The sequence below is a fragment of the Danio rerio genome, chromosome 16 (genome assembly GCF_052040795.2).
Source record: "Danio rerio strain M-AB ecotype USA chromosome 16, GRCz13ab, whole genome shotgun sequence".
In the NCBI taxonomy this organism is placed as follows: Eukaryota; Metazoa; Chordata; class Actinopteri; order Cypriniformes; family Danionidae; genus Danio; species Danio rerio.
In genome coordinates this window covers 36,532,798-36,553,078 of record NC_141036.1, presented here as the reverse complement: position 1 = coordinate 36,553,078, position 20,281 = coordinate 36,532,798, and the positions used below count along the sequence as shown (strand labels likewise).

The following is a 20,281-nucleotide window of genomic DNA, read 5'->3' as shown; positions in this document are numbered from 1 at the left end:
GAAAAATACCAAACAATTTTGTTATATAGTTGATCAAAAGTATTTTATTTATTTAAAATTAATTAATTTTTATTTATTTAAAATGTATTTATTTAAATTTTATTTATTGACATTTATTTTCAGTGTAAAATTATTACTTATACTTAAATGCCAAAACCTTTTTTTTATTATTGTCCAAAGAGAAACGGACTTTTGTTTGTTTTTATTATTATTTTGTGTTGTGTTATTTAGTTACTGAGCAGCAATAAACAACACTTTAAAATAAGGATATGGGGTTTTTATGTGATTTTTCTAAACTAGCAGAGTTTTGAAATTAATGAATGCATAATAACCGTGATAACCGTAATTCCTCAGACTACAATCGCACAACCAAAATCTATTATCGTTGCATCCTTAATACAGAAATGGAATGTTTAACTAATATATTACAGCAAAGAAAAGATTCATAATGGTATCTAGAGGTGCAAGACAGGAAGTCAGGTAATAGAGACCTAACATAATCTCTTATTTGCAAGACTCTGAAAAAAATCAGACTTAACCAACCCATAATGTGATACCAACTGATCAAAAGATGCAAACACTTTATCCTGGGATTTTTAATGACCACAGAGAATCACGACCTCGGTTCAACGTCTCATCTAAAAGACGACACTCACTGAGATGTATAGAGTCCTCATCAATATACTGGGGCGTTAGGACCCACACAGACCGCAGGTTGAGCGTCCCCTGCTGGCCTCCTCCCCTGCTAACACTCCTTCTGGCAGCAACAATAGCCTTGCTTAGCTTCAGTGGGCGACCATGTGAAAGTTGCAGAGAGCTAGCTGTTTATTCTCTTACTTTCTTTCCCCTTTATCCCACACTTCTCTTACCATCCCTTTCATCCCTACAATAAAGTCTTGCTCAAAGTGTGGCGTGGTCCATGCTGGTGAATAATATTTTAAAGGTATATGAAAAACATTAAGGCTCTTGAGGAAATCTCAGTTTCTCAGGTCTTATTAAGTGTGATTTCGAGTAAAATGTTAATTCGCCTTTTTTTTGAATGATTTAAAATCAAAATATAGCCATTTAAAGCTTTCTTTTAACAAATGGTTTCATTTGTTGTGATTATAGATTTTGGTTATTTCTCCAAAAATTGATTTCTAAATACTTCTTGGGTTAAAACATTGTTTTTGTATTGGGTAAAAATGATCGTAAAAATGGCACCTTTCATTCATTTCATGCCTTATTTATCAGAGGTTGCCACAGTGGAATGAACTGCCAACTATTCTGGCATATGTTTTACTCAGCGGAGGTCCTTCCAGACAAAGCCTAGTACTGGAAAACACCTATTCACACTCGCACTACTGCCAATTTTAGTGACATGGCACATTTCTACAAGATTAATTTATTTCTTTAATTTGAAATGTATTTATTTATTAATTTATTTATTTTTTCTGCATTATAATAAATATTAGCATTTCTATTTGAAATATAAGGTAATCTGCAAATTACAGAATGAAGCACACAGCTATAAATCGTATTTTCAAGTGGCTGCCTAATCTCATATTCTCACATCTCAAATTTCAACTGTCAGCACTTTTGTGGGGCTTTTTCATGCAATAATCATGTGCAAGTTGACAATCTCACTCCAAAAAAAAATCAATGTTCATTAGGCTCAGTCATTTTCCTTCAGTTTTGTCCCTTATTTATTAGGGGTCGCCACAGTGGAATGAACAGCCAACTATTCATGGCATATGTTTTTCTCAGTGGATGCCCTTGCCAGCCCAGTACTGGCAAACACCTATTCATTCACATTCACACACTCGTACACTACGTACACTCGTACACTACGGCCAATTTTAGTGACATGGCACATTTCAAGATTAATTTATTTCTTTAATTTTGTATTTATTTATTTATTTTATTTCTGCAATGTAATCAATATTTTAATTTTTCATTTTAAATAAAAGGTAATCGGCAAATTACCGAATGAAGCACACAGATATAAATCATATTTTCAAGATGCTGCCTAATCTCATATTCTCACATCTCAAATTTCAACTGTCAGCACTTTCGTGGGGCTTTTTCATGCAATAATCATGTGCAAGTTGACAATCTCACTGCTAAAAGCTCACTCCAAAAAAAAATCAATGTTCATTAAGCTCAGCCATTTGTGGTTAGCATTCAAGCTGTGTCTTTACGGAAGAAGTGCTGGGTACAATGTTTGGGCACAAGTAGAGCAGAACAGAAACTGCTGACTCATACATAAGCAGAACAAATCACTTCCTTTTTATTTTAACTAATGCAAAGCATCATGTTACAACATAACCACTTTGTTTAACTTAACAAACTTATTTTCTGTCTTAAAGAGAAATTCCTGCTTCAAGATTTTCACATTCTGTTGTCAGGATCCTCCGTATTACAACATTCCAGTAATACAATGCACACTGTCCTCGCCACAGCTTAGAATTTTACCTATTTAAACCATGAAGCAGCATATTGTTGTTGAGATTTTAACAGTATGATTGATTTTGCATGATAGGTGAATGAATGTGCCTGTACACATCTCTGTTTTGACTTTCAACAAACCTGATGAACTGGTTTTGGTCACGGTCCTTTTCTGAGTAGGGGGAAGAAAACCAGAGATGTGCACAGACATTTTGAATACTCAGTTTGCACAAATTCACAAACGACCATGATCTTCTTTATAGTTCACTAATTGTGTCACAAGAACAGGCTACAACAAATAACTAAATCACAATCTCCATGCTTTTATGCTTCTATATCAATTCAATTTATCTTTGTTTCTATAGTGCTTTTAGATTGTGTCAAAGCAGCCTCTCACAGAAGATTATAGTGAATTGAAACTGTGTCATTCTCCGAGTCAATTTCAGTTTAGTCCAGTTCAGTGTGGTTTAACTTTAAAATATAAAGGGCTACACCTTTTTTGAGGGACATATCACTGTTTTTACAAGCTGCTTTTGTCCTTTAACAATACATGAAACGTAAATCCCACCATTGTTTACCCTTGACTTGTTCCAAATCAATTTGAGTTTTTTTTCTGTTCTGTAGAACAGATTTATTGAAGAATGTTGGAGATCTGTGACCATTAACATCTACTGTAAAAAAAAATACATGCAAGTCAGTGGTTACAGGTTTCTGTTCTATTATTTTATACATATATTATGGAAGTGGCGCAGTGGGTAGCGCTGGTGCCTCACAGCAAGAAGGTCACTGGTTCGAGCCTCTGCTGGGTCAGTTGGCATTTCTGTGTGGAGTTTGGATGTTCTCCCCATGTTGGCATGAGTTTCCTCCAAGTGCTCTGGTTCACCCCACAGTCCAAAGACATCTGAATTGGGCAAGCTAAATTGTCTGTACACTGTAAAAAATTTGACCTTAAATTCACAGTAAATTACTGGCTAATAATTGCATTACTTTCACAGTAAATTACTGTATGTAAATTCACAGTAAATTATTGTGAGGTAGTTCACAGTAATTTACTGTGGTTTTGTCACATTAAATTATTGTGAAATTACAACCATATATTGTAACTTTACAGTAGATAATAAAGTCCGTTACTGTGATTTCACAGTATTATCTTGTAGAATTAACTATATTTTACTGTGAATTTGCAATATGATTACTGTGATTTAGCAGTAGGTTGCAGTTTAAATACCTGATTTAACTGTAAAGTTACAGTTATTTCCCGGATTACTGTAATTTAACAGTTTGGTGCTGTAAAATTTCAAAGCAAATTTAGGTCACACAAAAATGAAAATTCTATCTTGATTTACTCACCCTCAGGTTATTCCAGCTCTGTTAAAAATGATTTTTTTGTTAAACACAGGAATAAAAATATCAAATATTCCCCTTTGTGTCTAAACAACCTGAAAATGCGTAAATGATGACAGAATCTTCTTTTTTGGGTGATCTGAGAAGACTCTAAAATCAAAATAAAAACAAACACACATACATTTTACAGATTTATTTAACAGCTTAATGACATCTGTGTAAACATTTCAGAAAACTTTCAAAAGGTGAAGGTGAAGCCTCAAAAAATCCTAAGAACATAATAACAAAAAAATCTGACATCATATGTAGCATACATATAAAAAGCAGTGCTTCAGAGTGCGCGCTCTCTCTTTCTCATATATATATATATATATATATATATATATATATATATATATATATATATATAAAATGAATCATTTTCCTAATAATTTTACACACTTGCTGGTTGATGTGTCTTCTCTGCTTCTTTGACTTCGTCTGTCTTCCATCTCCAAACTGGTGCCCAAAAAGCACCTATAAGCAAAAGGGCAGACAAACAGTTAGCTTCACACAACACTACTGGGACAATACTGCTGCACTACAGAGCAAAATTACTATTAGCTCAGTTTGAACATTCTGACAATACTGTAGCTCAGTCAAACTGCAATCATTTAAACAAAAACATCTGAAAAACATTTCCATCACAAACACACATTCAAGAACAGTCTAACAACAAATAGTGGTTTTAATGACCTTGGCAGAGCATTTTAAAACAGTTGATTTGATTTACACCTTCTGTTTACAGACTATTATCTAATGCTGGGTTCACACTTATTGCAAATTGAACACGTACATCATAGTACTTGTTCTTGAATACTAGCAAGATGTTTCTTGCATCAAGCTAATTTTTCATGATTTGAATATTAGGAAAATTTTGCAAAAAACTTGATTAAAGTGATACAGCACTTGTGTTGTATTCATTTCAATTAAGTTTTTTTGTAAATATTCCAAATATTTTTCAACGTTTTTTGAGTTTCACTTAATTTGTGCTTCCCAGTAAAAAATTCCCACTATTTATGCATTTGCAATGACTTGTATGTAATCCACTCACCTGAATAGATAACTTCACATATGGTATAAGAGCCCCATCCTTTTAAAGACAGCTTTCGCTCTGGTCTCCAGCACAGACAAACAAATTGAGTCTGCAACACACCCCTTTATTACAAGGGGACAAGGGGAGTCATGACTTGTGCTCCTATACATTCCTTGTTTAACCCCCCGAAAACAAGCCCTCAGTTACAATATTTATTGTAGACATTACCTTAAATTCCAGAGTGCAAAAGACATCTTCAGCATACTTCAGTTTCAGACCAGATCCAAAGTCAGTCGTTAGATCCAGGTGAGGTCCAATGACCACTCGACCCTCCAAGGAATAAGACTGTTTGTTTGATGTTGCACTGCTGGGGAAAGAAAGACTAAATTAGAGATGTTTGTGAATAATTACATTTGTTTGTAGAAACAAAGTTGACATTCCATGCTCTGCCTATTAAAAACCAAGCAAACAAACAGACATGCCCAGTAAAATTGCTAATAAAAATAAAAACTATAGTTTAAAAAAATCTTTGTCTAATATTTACTACGACTGGAAGTACTGGTGGAACTTCTGGAAGAAGAAAAAGAGTTTGTACAAGAAACTGCTCACAACAAATTTGTGAAAAACCTGACATTTAAAAATCTAATAAAAACGAGGAAGGTTCAACATTACCTTTAATAATCAAGAGAGGGGTGATTGGCATCAGTGTTTCAACATCAGTGGCTGTGGCTGCAAAAAAATATGAATATAATAAGAGTAGAATAAGACTCAACCTAACACGCGCACACACACACACACACACACACACACACACTCTCTCTCTCTCTTTCTCTCTCTCTCTCTATATATATATGAGCAATTCCGTGCAAATGTCAACCTTGCCATGAAAAAAAATTAAGTTTTTACCAAAATACGGAAACCATTTCTGTTTTTTTTGTGTAAGCAAGTATTTTACAGTACTTTAAAAATACTCAAAAATGCATCTGTCAATGTTTTCAAACTATTCTATTTGATTTACCAAAGTCACACAAATGGTAATTTCACATGCGTCACATCCACAACAGAGATGTCACATCCATAACGACACTTTTTCCTCAGAAATGTGAAAATATTAAATTAAATAAAACCAATCAGTTTTGTTTTGTAGAGAGCCGACTCTAATCCTTTTGATTAGCATTATTTCTTTTGGGTTGTGCAGTTTAATTCACATAATTTCTACAAAGTGTGTTGTATACTGTAAACTCAGACTTTTTTTTGTCACATCCATAACACATGCTTATTTTCCTCATTTAAAGTACAAAACACATTTACAGATTGATATTTTTATGCTCCCATAACTCTGTGGCTAGTTGCTCTAGAAAATATAATCAAATTTTTCAATATAATGTTAACATATACTTTCTCTGTCAATTTATGTGTTGAATTTTTACTGCAAATGTCACATCCATAACGCTGGAATTGCTCATATATATATATATATATATATATATATATATATATATATATATATATATATATATATATATATATATATAGGTTTAGATTGTGATAATGAATTTAGGTTATATTTGTGTGATCAGAATTTACACTCACCTCACACTTCAGCTATTATCAGGTACACCTGAACACCAAAGAATAAAATCTACAGTTAGTGACAATATACAATTAGTTCTCATTTGTAAATGTTAGCAATGCATTAACACCAGTGAGAAATATACAATATGTACTGTGTTAGTTTAAAATAATACAACTGAATTGTATTAGAAGCCTCATTTAATAAAACAGTTAAGACTTGTTTCATAATGAGTTTAGTTTATTTAACTAACTTAACGTTAACGTAACAGTGAACAAAATTAACGTACATGATGGTGACTAACCGTAACGTTAACTTAAGTGAAAGCCAGAGCTTACCTTAACGTCACAGTCATTTCACCTTTACTTCAGTCTTGTACTGAAACAGAAAATGCAGTTAACAAGAAGTTAATTAAAGAAAATTCCCTTTCTTTTTTTCAGGAACTAACGTTAACGTTATGCTATGTTACCTCAGAAAACACTACAATTACCATCTGGCGTCGTTAATTTCTTGTTTAAAAAAAGGCGCGCTTAAACCCTGTATGTGCGAGTACAACCAAAGTACTCGGTAAATTCCAGTTAAATGACATGCACTATACAGAAATACACATACAACAATCATTTAACGGACAAAAGTCACATTTTAACACTTACCGAGGATGAATTCGTTGGGTGAAGAGACGACTCAGGCGTTGTCTGTGGTGATGGCGCTTGTTTGCGGTCGAGTCGAGTCAGTTCTGTTCAATGAATCGGCTCCTTTAAGTGAACAGTAAAGAGTCGAATTCGCCTGAAACCGATTCCATTTTGCATAATATTGTTAGACGCAGACATATAATTCATTAATATTTCATCATATTGCTTGGTTTGTGTACTGCTTGTACACAAATTGCATGTTGATGACTATGAGCTTATGAACACGTCTGATAAAATATCTGAATCTGATTCAATGTCACACGAGTCTTGAACCGAAGCAGTGCAAAAGTGATATATTCATTGAAATATAAAGTTAATTTTTTTTCTTCGCCATTCAAAATATTACATATCTCTGACTTTAACAATCAGAATAAAGTTCGTTTGGAGTGTATTGAGAATTATTATTTTTTCCTCCCAGGATTCATTTCGCACCAAGCTGCATCAAGCTGTAATGGTGGATGAGAAGGCACATAATATTATAAATATTGCTTGTATTATGTAATGAAATAAAGTTTTAACACTTTTTCATGCGAGAATGTAGTTCTTCAAAACCAAAATCTGTGGATTGTTAGTAAAGATTGTGTGTAATTTTAAGTGTGTTTTGCCGGTAGCGGAGATCTATGACCTCCAGGCGGTAACGGCGCTCATTACTCATATATCCGCCGAGAGGCGCCTGTCTTCAGGCTAGACATTGGGACAATTGCCCCGTCTTCGATGGCTCTATATGCGTCAGAAAATGAAGTTTTAACCGTTTTTCATGCTAGAATAGTTGTTTAAAACTCTAATCTGTGGTATATATATATATATATATATATATATATATATATATATATATATATATATATATATATATATATATATATATATAATTCTGAGATTAGTGACCTCCAGGCAATGACAGGTGCCCAATACTCATGAAACCGTCTAAAGCAGACATTTACCCTGACATTGAAATAATTTTTGGCTGTTTAACAGTCTTTGGTTTCATTAATTAATTACTTTTTATTCCAGTTTATTATGTTTTGGCTAAGCACACAGATATGTTCATTAAATATTAGTTCATATTCTATGTTAACTGTAAAAAAAATTAAATAATGGTGCAGTACAACCAAAAAGATGTTGGTAACCAAATCGTTTTGGGGGCTATAACATTCTGTTATTATCTGTTAAAAGTAATTTGTATTAATTTCTACGTTGAATTAAAAAAAGGTTTGAATTTCTATAACTAACGTGCAAAATAGTCTTTTTCACAGTAATTTGCTGTAATCATGCTACCTGCCGTAATTTCACAATAAAATTATGAATACAACATATTACTGTGAATTTTTCAGTTAAATACTGTGAAGGGATACTAATGTAATTTACTGTGAAAAATTACAGTAACTTGTTGTGAAAACCTGGAAATTTTTTACAGTGTAGGCTATGTATGTGAATGAGAGTGTATGGGTGTTCCCCAAGTACTGGGTCGCAGCTGGAAGGGCATCTATCTGCTGCGTAAAACATATGCTGGATAAGTTGGGGGTTCATTCCGCTGTGGCAATCCCTGATTAATAGAGGGACTAAGCCGAAAAGAAAATGAATTAATGAATAATATATTATATTTATATCTGAGATATATTCTAATACACCTTATTTTATGTTCATCAGAACACAAAAAATACTCAAACTGATTTGCATCAAACTTATATGCATCAAACTGATTTGCATCAAGTCAACGGTTAGTAAATGATGACAGAATTAAAATTTTTGGGTGAACTACCTTAAAGTTAGCCTCTATGCCCATAATATAAACTTTATGCTAACTTGGTTGCTCATGAGTCATGGATGTTAGCAAGACAAATTAACCATAATTCCCTATGGTCTAAATAATTAACTGCAACATAAACTTTAGTCACTGGAGCTAAAAAGGATAACTTCTGCGCTACCAATACCACTCTTTAAACAAGGAGATGTGCAGGTAAATCTCATTTCTCCGGTTTTGTTTTGTTTGTTTGTTTGTTTATTTAACATAGAAAGCAGTGCGCCGTTAGAAACACACACACAAACACACACACACACACACACACACACACATATATGTATATATATATATATATATATATATATATATATATATATATATATATATATATATATATATATATATATATATGTGTGTGTGTGTGTGTGTGTGTGTGTGTGTGTGTGTGTGTGTGTGTGTGTGTGTGTGTGTGTGTATTAATTTATTAATTTATTATTTTTTTAAGACAAAAGAAAAACCTTCAAGAAAAAAAGAAAGGAAAATGGAGATGCTCAAACTCCGTTTGCCGTTGACGTGTTTGCCCGTGCCTGAAGAAAGCACTGGGTGAATGTCAGAGGCAAAATAGGAGGGGATAATGGAGGGTGTGGAATACAATTTGAAAACCTAGCCAGAAAAAGGAGTGCCATGTACAAGTACAGATCATCTCTTTCGGTTTAGCAGCTCGTCTGGTGTGTTTTGCGAATATGGCTGTACCAAGAATGGATTCTTTTAAGACTGTCTTAAAGTTCTTCACCGATCAGAAGACCACTATTGGCTACAGCGTCATGGCTATTTTGACAATAGGCAGTGAACGAATTTTCTCCATGGTGTCTTTTCAGTGTCCCTGCACCAAAGGACAGAATTTTCCCTATGGGATTTGTTTTCTGCTCGGACCTGCTGTCGTCTTACTGGTAGTCGGTTTCTTTGTTAGCACACGTTTCTGGCGGTTATATACTGGGTGTTGTCTGAACCCCCTCAAACTCTGCCCCCGAGGAAACTTTGTGGGATGCTTGTCAGTGTTTATAAAGGTGTTGTCTGGAGCCTGCGTTGCCCCTGTCATGTGGCTTACTGTAGCCCTGTTAAATGGAACCTTTTATGAGTGTGCTGTCAGTGGATTGGATGAAATTGCGGTGGTCAAACTTTTCTGCGCAGGTAATGTATCTAAATGCCAGGATGAGTTACACCGAGTGCCCTGCGGCAAATCCCAACTTCCTCCTGAGCAAAATACGGAACTGCTGTATATGCTGCGAGCCCAGTCACAGGTGAGCACATCAGCACAAACTAAAACACCTTCACACCATGAAGTTACCATCTTCAGACACATTATAGCAACAATCTTGACCAAAATAAATCTGCAGCAGTTGAGTAGTGGTCATGATATAACCGTAATGTATTTATTTACCTTTTGTAAGTACATGATGTAAACACTCCTAGTTTTTTCTTCTTAATTTTGATTGATCAGTTACAGCAGTTTCTTATAGGAATTGTTCTCCCAAAACTGAAATCCTGTTTAGTTTATTCACCCTTCACTTTTATACAACCTTTATGAGTTTCTTTATTCTATTGGACACAAAAGAAGATATTTTGAAAAAGGTTGGGAACCTGTAACCATTGACTTCAATAGCATCCTATTTTGGTGTCCATAATATTTTCCTACTATGGAAGTCAATGCTTACAGGTTTTCTTTCTACAGATAAATGAAATGAAATGAAATGAAACAAAGGTTTTTAATCACTTTAGGGTGAGTAAATAATAGTCAAATTTTCTTTTTTTCACATCGTATCATCATGTGCCATCACCATGATTTCATGTCATGGTGCATTCAAATCATGTTGAAAAGGTTGTATCTACAATCTTAATGCACTCAAACATCCCCACAAAATTATAATTACGAGTAGGAATTGATTTTATGCATTGAGTTTATGGGTTGACTCAACTGTCAGTAAGAAATTGTGTAAAACAACTGAGGTAGCAGGTGTATTTATGGTATTTTTACCATGCACATGCACATTCCCACAACATATACAAATACAGAAATGTGCCACAAATATGTCAGGGGACCCCAAAATAGACAAACTCACACCATCTTACCCTTTAACTGCCCCACCAAGAGAAAATACATTTAATTGCATTTCTTAACTTCTAGTGTTGCTAGTTAATACACTCAATGCATTTTCCAACATATCCCATTACTCCTAAAATATCAACCTCTACCAAACTGTTGATTTGTCGATTTATGGTAAATTTACCGGAATTAATACACATACTATGAAAAATTAGTAAATATGAGGTGTAAGACTAATTTATCTAAAGAAATAATCAAAATAAAACATTTTTAAATACTATATCATCTTTCATTTTTGAAGGATGCCATAAAATATTTCTGATTGTCATTTAACATGTTTTCTTGTTGTTTTTTTTTAACAATTAGAAAATAGTCAAGTGTAGTAGTGCAACAGGATTGGGTTTGTTTGATTTTTTTTTTTTTTTTTTTTTTTGTAAACCAACAATGCTGTGTGTATACCATTAATTAAAACAGTCAAAATATGGTCAGCATATTGGTTAAGCAGGGTCCATTCTGGCCCAATAGCCCCATAAGTGGTTGTGTTCTTTCATCATCAGTTGGAATAGAATAACCTTTGCGTAGATTATGGTAGAGACATTTTTCTTTTTTTTCTATGATTACTGACATGTGCAGGAACCACCCAAATTAATTACAGCAACCTAGTCCTAGACCACACAGAACCTAAAACTTTCAAACTTGAGTTTACAAAAAAAAACCTCTTTTGGAGGGGTTTGTTATAACACAGACAACATATACAATTATTTTAATCACTTTCAACAGTGTTAAGGAAATTCAAAGTGTTTTCTTTAAAATGATACCAAACTTTTGCATTTACACCTCTGTATGTGGATTTAGGAAGCTTTTGCATTTAGGTAGGCAAAGCCCAGTCAGAAGCCCCCAAATAGCACTAGACTTTAAGAGGTTAAAGGGTTAATGTATCAAACATTTAAATGATTATCTCATCTATTGTATTTCTGAGGAATGTGTGATCATTTGAAATAATAACCTTTTATTATATTCAACTTATTTATGCACAGATCCTCGGCTGGTCCATCATCATTACAGCAGTAGTAATAGCGCTGATCGGGACTTGCTATAAGAACTGTGTCTCTCAAGTAAGCTACCTTCAGCTAACTTTCTGGAAGATCTACATGGAGAAAGAAAGGGAAAAGTTTGACGCTTTTGCAAACGACTATGCCACCAAACTAGCAGATCGTAACCTCAAGAGTTTCTTTGACAACAAATTGCCAGAAGAATTTCCCTTTCCGAATCACAAAGCCTGGGAGGAGATCTCCGCTATTTACAATTTCAGGAAAAGTGAACAGCACTACAGCACACTGCAGAGATACGTGGAGCGCAGCGATCGGGACTACTCCCCTGATGAGCATCCTATGGTTGAGATGGACCATGGCATAGAGATGGTATAGGCTTCATGGACTGCTGCTAAATCTATGAAAAAAGATTTCTCCAGTACAATGTGTGTGTGAATGAGAGTGTGTGTTTTCCATCACTGGGGGTTCATGAGTTAATGTACTCTCATTGCTGGGTTGCGGCTGGAAAGGACATTCTCTGCATAAAACATACCAGAGAAATTGGCAGATCATTCTACTGTGGTGACCCCTGATAAATCACGGACTACGCCGCAGGACAGTGAGGGATTCCCAGAATATTGGCCTTAAGACTGACAACAACTGTGAATCTTGGCAGAATGACAGTTTTGTTTGGTAGCTACAGTCTATATTGAAAATCAGTCGACTAAAAGTTTTTTTGGTGTTATGTTTACATTTAGTCAGTTAGAAAATGCTTTATCCAAAGATTTGTGCTACTAATACAAAGTTTCTGATTTTATTAGAAAGAAACAAGCTACGTTTCGTGTGTCAGAGTCCATGGCATTATTTAAACTGCATATATGTTGTACTTTTTACACTCGTATTAAGCCAACACAAGTCTGTTGGCAGGTTTAAGTGTGATGCTTTCAGTTTCAGGGTCCAATTTCCATATTGTGTGAATGTTGCTTTTCAGATTTTGCAAATTAAAAATCTCAGGACATTTTTTTTTTTATTTAATTTTTGAGTCATTTAGCTTTCTGGGTGAATCAAGAGCTCTTATAAAAATCTTTGTTGCAATATCCATATTTTAAGTATGTTTAATGTTAACTTCAAAGACCTTTGCATATTTAATAATTATATGTAACTCTTACGTTGTACAAAATTGATTAAAATATAAAATACTGTCACATTGTACTTGCATTCTTGAGCACAGAACATGTCAACCACAATTCTTTCCTCTGCTGGTTTTTGTTTTGAAAAACAGGAAACCCACATTCAGACTTTGACACTTCATTTGCAATTGAATATTGACCCAGCAGTTAAAACAAATGTCTCTCTTCAAAATCAAAACAATGGTCTCTTTTTAAAAAGCATAAAAAACATGAGTTATTATATAATATCTAAAGTGTTATAGATAGTAAGGTGGTTTCCGGTAAGTTTGTGGTGTCTGTTTCCTGCACTGCTGGGAAACAGAAGTAGCCTACATTTTTCTCAGGTTAAGATTCAGCAAAGCAACAGAAAATTAACAATATTAAGATGTTCATTCTCGGTTTGTTTAAAGTGTTCTAAAACATAATAAGATTGATTGTGGGTTATTAATGAATTATCATTAACTTTACTGAATTATGAATGATAACTATTCATGACCATATATTTTACATAACTTAAAAGGTTTTGTAGTTGTTAAATCCAGTAGTTTATAAAAAAATAGCATATTAAAAATAACAGTTAAATTGTATTTAAAAAGTGTATTGCACTATTTTATGCTTAAAACATGCTTTACTCACCTACATGATATTTAAGTTAGGCTAAGTTTCATATTATTATTGTTATGGTAAATTGTTTAAACCTAATACCCTAATGATATGAAAAGATCTTAATTTTTTAACAATCAGTAAAGCATTTGTTTTTGTCTTTGATTTTTGTCTTCAACCAGCTTGAATTCACAAATCCTACTTCATGTTGAGAAAGCTACAAAATCTGGTCAATGTGCAACAAGCAAAGCTATAATGCTAAATTAAACTATGATTAAATACTCAATAATATAAAATAAAAGACGAAGTTGTGAACATTTGTTATACAAATATGTATTTGGGTGGAGAAAGGGAGAAACCGTCAGGCTATATAATCTATGCCAGAGTCAAACCCTTTCACACTTTTTACCATGGACTATACAACTTTTTACCTATTTTTTATTTTGTATACAATTCTTTAAATAGTTGACTAACGTTATACGAATTACATTAGTGTTATAAACATTTAGAAAAGCCAATACGTTTTTGGGTGTATTTTACCTCCCTCATCCTGAGCTTCCAGATTAAGACAATACAGACGATCGCAGACCACATTGATGCTGCTGTGTTGTGCCGAAATATGTCAAATACACACCCATCGAAAACTGTGACCAGGGGGCGCTGTTCAACAAAATTTTCACTCGGGAACGTGCTTGTCGCATATGCACGCGACCGTGAACGCGCAGACATAGAAATCAAGCGAGCGTCGAGCGGTGCTGTACTAAAAGGATGTTTTAAATCCTGAGATTCTGAAAACAGGTTCATGGAAGAACTTTAATGTAGTCCCGATATTTTGACCATCCAAATTCTTTTAAAGAAGAAATAAAAAAAATGTATTCTGTCTCCGTTGGTGTCTCCTGTCCTGGTAGAGGTTTCGTTATAAAATAGTTAATGCTCTGACTCATGTGTAACTCTATGAGTCATAATATATATTAAATATATTTATTACACGCAGATTTATATGTTTCAAGTGTTTATTTAATATATGAATTATACTGAAATAGTAAAATTAATCAACTTTTTAAAGACATTCTATAATTTATAGAGATGCTTTATTTATATGTAGCTTGATGTTCACTGAAAATGACTCATAAAATTCATAGCCATTGAAACATGTTAGGCTACCTCATGTGTTGACTGATTATAATATTTAAAAAAGGGATAAAGGTTGTGTGTCCGTCCATCATCTTTCTCTTTTATAAAGCATTTTTGACCAGACTTACTTATGTTTAGATACAGTTGATCTGACCTCTAGGTCACTGAATCCGATGGGTAAAAACAGATAGTTCCCCCCAAATTGAAAATTGTTACCAATCGCAGCAATGGAGTAATTATTATATATTTAATTATTTATTTAAAAATATATTTTTCTTACAGATTATCTACAATACAGCAGTGTGGTCTGGGAAATCAGCCAAGTCTACACTACTACACTTAATTATTCTTCCAAAATTGACTATTTACTTTATATTGAAATAAATCTAAACAAATCTAAAAAGACTTAAAAAATGAAATTTTGTTTTGAAATTGAATTAAAATGGCATTGCATTCAATTCCATTTAATAAATTGCAATCCAGTTCTAAATGAGTTTTTATTTTATATTTTGTTGAAATGCCATTCGTAGTTTAAACAAATTTTTTTTTACTCAAACTATCTATAAATGCAGAGAAACTCACAATTAAAAGTGTTCTACCTACTTTATTTATAACTATACATTATATATTTTTATATATTAGCTTGAAAGTTCATAAAAGAAATCATAAATCAGATATTTAAAAATATATATTTTAAAATGCTTTACTTAGGTCCAGATAACATATAAAATTACATGAAATTATTTTTGCTTATCATTTTTTTTCTTTTGACTGTTTACAGATTAGATATCTGTAACAGGAACAAGACAAAAGCTATATGTGAGAAAAGCATTTTTTGCAGAGTATTTATAAATAACTTAATTTTATTTTTCAATGAGTGGGAAGAATTTGAAGCAAGGATTTAGCATCATTTAAAGAAGCCTGGTGATATTGGTGCAATAAATAAATGTTAAAATAATTAAATGTTGTCTGGGTTTTTGTTTGTCAGGTATAGCTAACTGGTCCTCAGAACTTTATAAAGGAGTGAATAGTTTGTCTAAAAGTTCTGCAGCTGTCTGGTCTTCAATACCCCTGCATTCTCATCAAAGCACATGATTACTCCATATTACACTGCATTTTTTCGGTTATAATTTTGTTATTTTTAAAATGCAACTTTAAATAATCAATACAACATAAAGCATATCTCTTTATGAAAACATATAACTAGGCTACAATTAATTTTTACACTATCCAACTATGTGGGTTTTAATTTTTCAAGACTGCAGACGCCCCATATGGCAGATTTCGGCAGTGTTGCCAACTTAGCAACTTTCCATAGCACCCCCTAGTAACAATTTTGTTCCAAAAAAAGCACCTAGCAACAAAGTTAGCAATTTTAAACATTAATTTGGCTACTTTTTTAAGCAGTTTTTAAAAAGTGACTCAAAAGAGCAGAGGCTGCTGGCTTCACTCAGTAGAATAAATTGCTAGCTCAGATTGTTTTTCATTACTGTTCATTTACCGATATTTGTTAACATGTATAACTGTTGGATATTTAGGTAGCAATAAATTCCAATAGTGTTATAATTGTTGTCACTTTTACAAATGTTAAAAAGTGTAAGTATACAAGCTGATTGTTTTAAAGAATGCAACTGTTTGTTATCTGTTATATTTAAAAATAAAAGTGTTTGTATTTTACAAATAGTCAAGTATATTTTTCATACAAATCTAAATGGACATATTTCAAATAATGTTTTTTTCTGAGATGGCCAGTCAATTTGAGAAAACATTTATTATTTTGTATAACGTTACTACATAAAGATGTATTTTTTCCATTTTTTTATTTTTTTATTCTACATAAAGATGTAGTTTTGAGTTGTGATTACGCAATGACGTCATCACGCAAAGTACTATGTTAATAAGAACCTTTTTATTGTGCACCTGGATGTGATGTTTTAATATAATATAAAACACGGCGACTCAGAGAGTAGGAACATGATATGCTTATGCTTGTCAGAAACTACGTGATGACGCCACTAATATGCAAATTTTTGCGTGACATCATCTGGCAACAAATAGCTACTTTTCGGGCAGGCTTTAGCTAGTTTTCATTGGAAATAGTTGGCAACACTGTTTCAGCACAACAATGGCTGTACCAAGAATGGATTCTTTTAAGACTGTCTTAAAGTTCTTCACCGATCAGAAGATCACTATTGGCTACAGCGTCATGGCTATTTTGACAATAGGCAGTGAACGAATTTTCTCCATGGTGTCTTTTCAGTGTCCCTGCACCAAAGGACAGAATTTTCCCTATGGGATTTGTTTTCTGCTCGGACCTGCTGTCGTCTTACTGGTGATCGGTTTCTTTGTTAGCACACGTTTCTGGCGGTTATATACTGGGTGTTGTCTGAACCCCCTCAAACTCTGCCCCCGAGGAAACTTTGTGGGATGCTTGTCAGTGTTTATAAAGGTGTTGTCTGGAGCCTGCGTTGCCCCTGTCATGTGGCTTACTGTAGCCCTGTTAAATGGAACCTTTTATGAGTGTGCTGTCAGTGGATTGGATGAAATTGCGGTGATCAAAATTTTCTGCGCAGGTAATGTATCTAAATGCCAGGATGAGTTACACCGAGTGCCCTGCGGCAAATCCCAACTGCCTCCTGAGCAAAATACGGAACTGCTGTATATGCTGCGAGCCCAGTCACAGGTGAGCACAAACTAAAACACCACACCATGATGAAGTTACCATCTTCAGACACATTATAGCAACCATACTATCTTGACCAAAATTAATCTGCAGCAGCCAGGTGGTGTAGTGGTCATGATATAATCGTAATGTATATTATTCACCCTTCACTATTATCCAACCTTCATGAGTTTCTTTATTTTGTTGAACACAAAAAAAGATATTTTGAAAAATGTTGGAAAGCTATAACCATTGACAATAGTTTCATATTATGGAGGTCAATGCTTAAAGTTTTTTTTCTTCAGATAAATGAAATTAAATAATTGCAACAGTTTTTTTTACCACTTTATTTTTAATAGTAGTCAAGTTTTCTTTTTTGGCTCACTTTTTATCTCACGTCTTATCATGTTTCATCACGCTGTTGCTTATGTCATGGTGCATTCAAATCATGTTGAAAAGGTTGTATCTACAATCTTAATGCACTCAAACATCCCCACAAAATTATAATTACGAGTAGGAATTGCTTTTATGCATTGAGTTTATGGGTTGACTCAACTGTCAGTGAGAAATTGTGTAAAACAACTTATGTAGCAGGTGTATTTATGGTATTTTTTACATGCACATGCACATTCCCACAACATATACAAATACAGAAATGTGCTACAAATATGTCAGGGGACCCCAAAATTGACAAACTCACACCATCTTACCCTTTAACTGCCCCACCAACAGAAAATATATTTAATTGCATTTCTTAACTTCTAGTGTTGCTAGTTAATACACTTAATACATCCCATAATTTCTAAAATATCAACCTCTACCAAACAGTTGATATGTTGGATTATTGTTAAAGTACTGGAATTAATACATGAAGTGTAAGACCAATTTATTTAAAGAAATAATCAAAATAAAACATTTTTAAATACACATCATCTTTAATTTTTGCCAAAAAATATTTCAGATTCTCATTTAACATGCTTTCTTGATTTCTTTTTTTACAATAAAACTATAATCAAGTGTAGTAGTGCAACGGGATTATGTTTGTTTGATTTATTCTTTTGCAAACCAACAATGCTGTGTGTAAACCATTAATTAAAACAGTCAAAATATGGTCAACATATTGGTAGAGCAGGGTCCATACTGGCCCAATAGCCCCATAAGTGGTTTCGTTCTCTTATCAAATGGAATAGAATAACTTTTGCGTAGATTATGGTAGAGACACTTTTCTTTTTTTTCTATGATTACTGAAATGTGCAGGAACCACCCAAATTAATTACAGCAACCAAGTCCTAGACCACACAGAACCTAAAACTTTCAAATTTGAGTTTACAAAAAAACACCTCTTTGGAGGGGTTTATTATAACACAGACAACATGCAGTATACAATTATTTTAATCACTTTCAACAGTGTTTAGAAAATTCAAAGGGTTTTCTTTAAAATGATACCAAACTTTTGCATTTACACCTCTGTATGTGGATTTAGGGAGCTTTTGCATTTAGGTAGGCAAAGCCCAGTCAGAAACCCCCAAATAGCACTAGACTTTAAGAGGTTAAAGGGTTAAAGTATCAAACATTTAAATGATTATCTCATCTATTGTATTTCTGAGGAATGTGTGATCATTTGAAATAATAACCTTTTATTATATTCAACTTATTGATGCACAGATCCTCGGCTGGTCCATCATCATTACAGCAGTAGTAATAGCGCTGATCGGGACTTGCTATAAGAACTGTGTCTCTCAAGTAAGCTACCTTCAGCTAACTTTCTGGAAGATCTACATGGAGAAAGAAAGGGAAAAGTTTGACGCTTTTGCAAACGACTATGCCACCAAACTAGCAGATCGTAACCTCAAGAGTTTCTTTGACAACAAATTCCCAGAAGCATTTCCCTTTCCGAATCACAAAGCCTGGGAGGAGATCTCCGCTATTTACAATTTCAGGAAAAGTGAACAGCACTACAGCACACTGCAGAGATACGTGGAGCGCAGCAATCAAGACTACACCCCTGATGAGCATCCTATTATGGACCATGGCATAAACCTAGAGATGGTATAGGCTTCATGGACTGCTGCTAAATCTATGAAAAAAGATTTCTCCAGTACAATGTGTGTGTGAAAAAGAGTGTGTTTTCCATCACTGGGGGTTCATGAGTTAATGTACTCTCATTGCTGGGTTGCGGCTGGAAAGGACATTCTCTGCATAAAACATACCAGAGAAATTGGCAGATCATTCTACTGTGGTGACCCCTGATAAATCACAGAGTACGCCGCAGACGTGAGTGAGGGATTACCAGAATATTGGCCTTAAGACTGACAACAACTGTGAATCTTGGCAGAATGACAGTTTTGTTTGGTAGCTACAGTCTATATTGAAAATCAGTCGACTAAAAGTTTCTTTGGCGTTATGTTTACATTTAGTCAGTTAGAAAATGCTTTATCCAAAGATTAAGTAACAGAAAATTAACAATATTAAGATATTAAGATGTTTACTCAGGTTGATTAAATTGTCCTAAAGCATAAAAATGGAGTCAGGTTCTTATTGATTTGCTCTGTTATAATCAAAATATATAAATATATCAAATGGAAAGTAAAATAAAAGTTGTACTAACAAACCTGATAAAGATCGCTTGTTCTTCTTTGGCCTTAGTCCTGTATGGGTGCAGGGTCGGCTCTTTGGAACAAGCCATTTTAGACTTGTCCATATGATAACGTGTCACCCTCATACAC

The 20,281-nt window shown here is 33.8% G+C and overlaps 3 protein-coding genes and 1 long non-coding RNA gene across 8 annotated transcripts in view; 3 read left to right on the top strand and 1 right to left on the bottom strand.

Moving 5' to 3' along the window:
* Nucleotides 1–20,281, top strand: part of fbxl4 (F-box and leucine-rich repeat protein 4) — a 420,342-nt gene that overhangs the window by 397,598 nt on the left and 2,463 nt on the right. The gene's annotated exons all lie outside the window — the stretch shown is intronic.
* LOC147840337 (uncharacterized) lies at nt 2,153–7,161 on the bottom strand. Of its 4 annotated transcripts, none has more exons than XR_015511640.1 (10): nt 7,073–7,161; nt 6,758–6,797; nt 6,440–6,467; nt 5,519–5,575; nt 5,075–5,213; nt 4,865–4,968; nt 4,213–4,287; nt 3,867–3,921; nt 3,656–3,795; nt 2,247–3,358 (listed from the first exon to the last, which is right to left on the bottom strand). It is a non-coding gene; the product is annotated as an uncharacterized LOC147840337 (long non-coding RNA). The 4 variants fall into 4 exon arrangements; XR_015511641.1 differs by having other exon boundaries at nt 3,778–3,795; XR_015511642.1 differs by having other exon boundaries at nt 2,153–3,795; nt 5,075–5,210.
* On the top strand, nt 9,554–13,194 carry calhm5.1 (calcium homeostasis modulator family member 5, tandem duplicate 1). The gene is given in 2 exon segments (NM_001089465.2): nt 9,554–10,153; nt 11,994–13,194. Coding segments are annotated over 2 exon segments (948 nt in total). The 5' UTR covers nt 9,554–9,595; the 3' UTR covers nt 12,384–13,194.
* Nucleotides 16,972–20,175, top strand: LOC110437808 (calcium homeostasis modulator protein 5-like). The gene is made up of 2 exons (XM_087287311.1): nt 16,972–17,576; nt 19,221–20,175. Exons 1-2 carry the CDS (start codon nt 17,019–17,021, stop codon nt 19,608–19,610), a joined length of 948 nt encoding a protein of 315 aa, XP_087143437.1. The 5' UTR covers nt 16,972–17,018; the 3' UTR covers nt 19,611–20,175.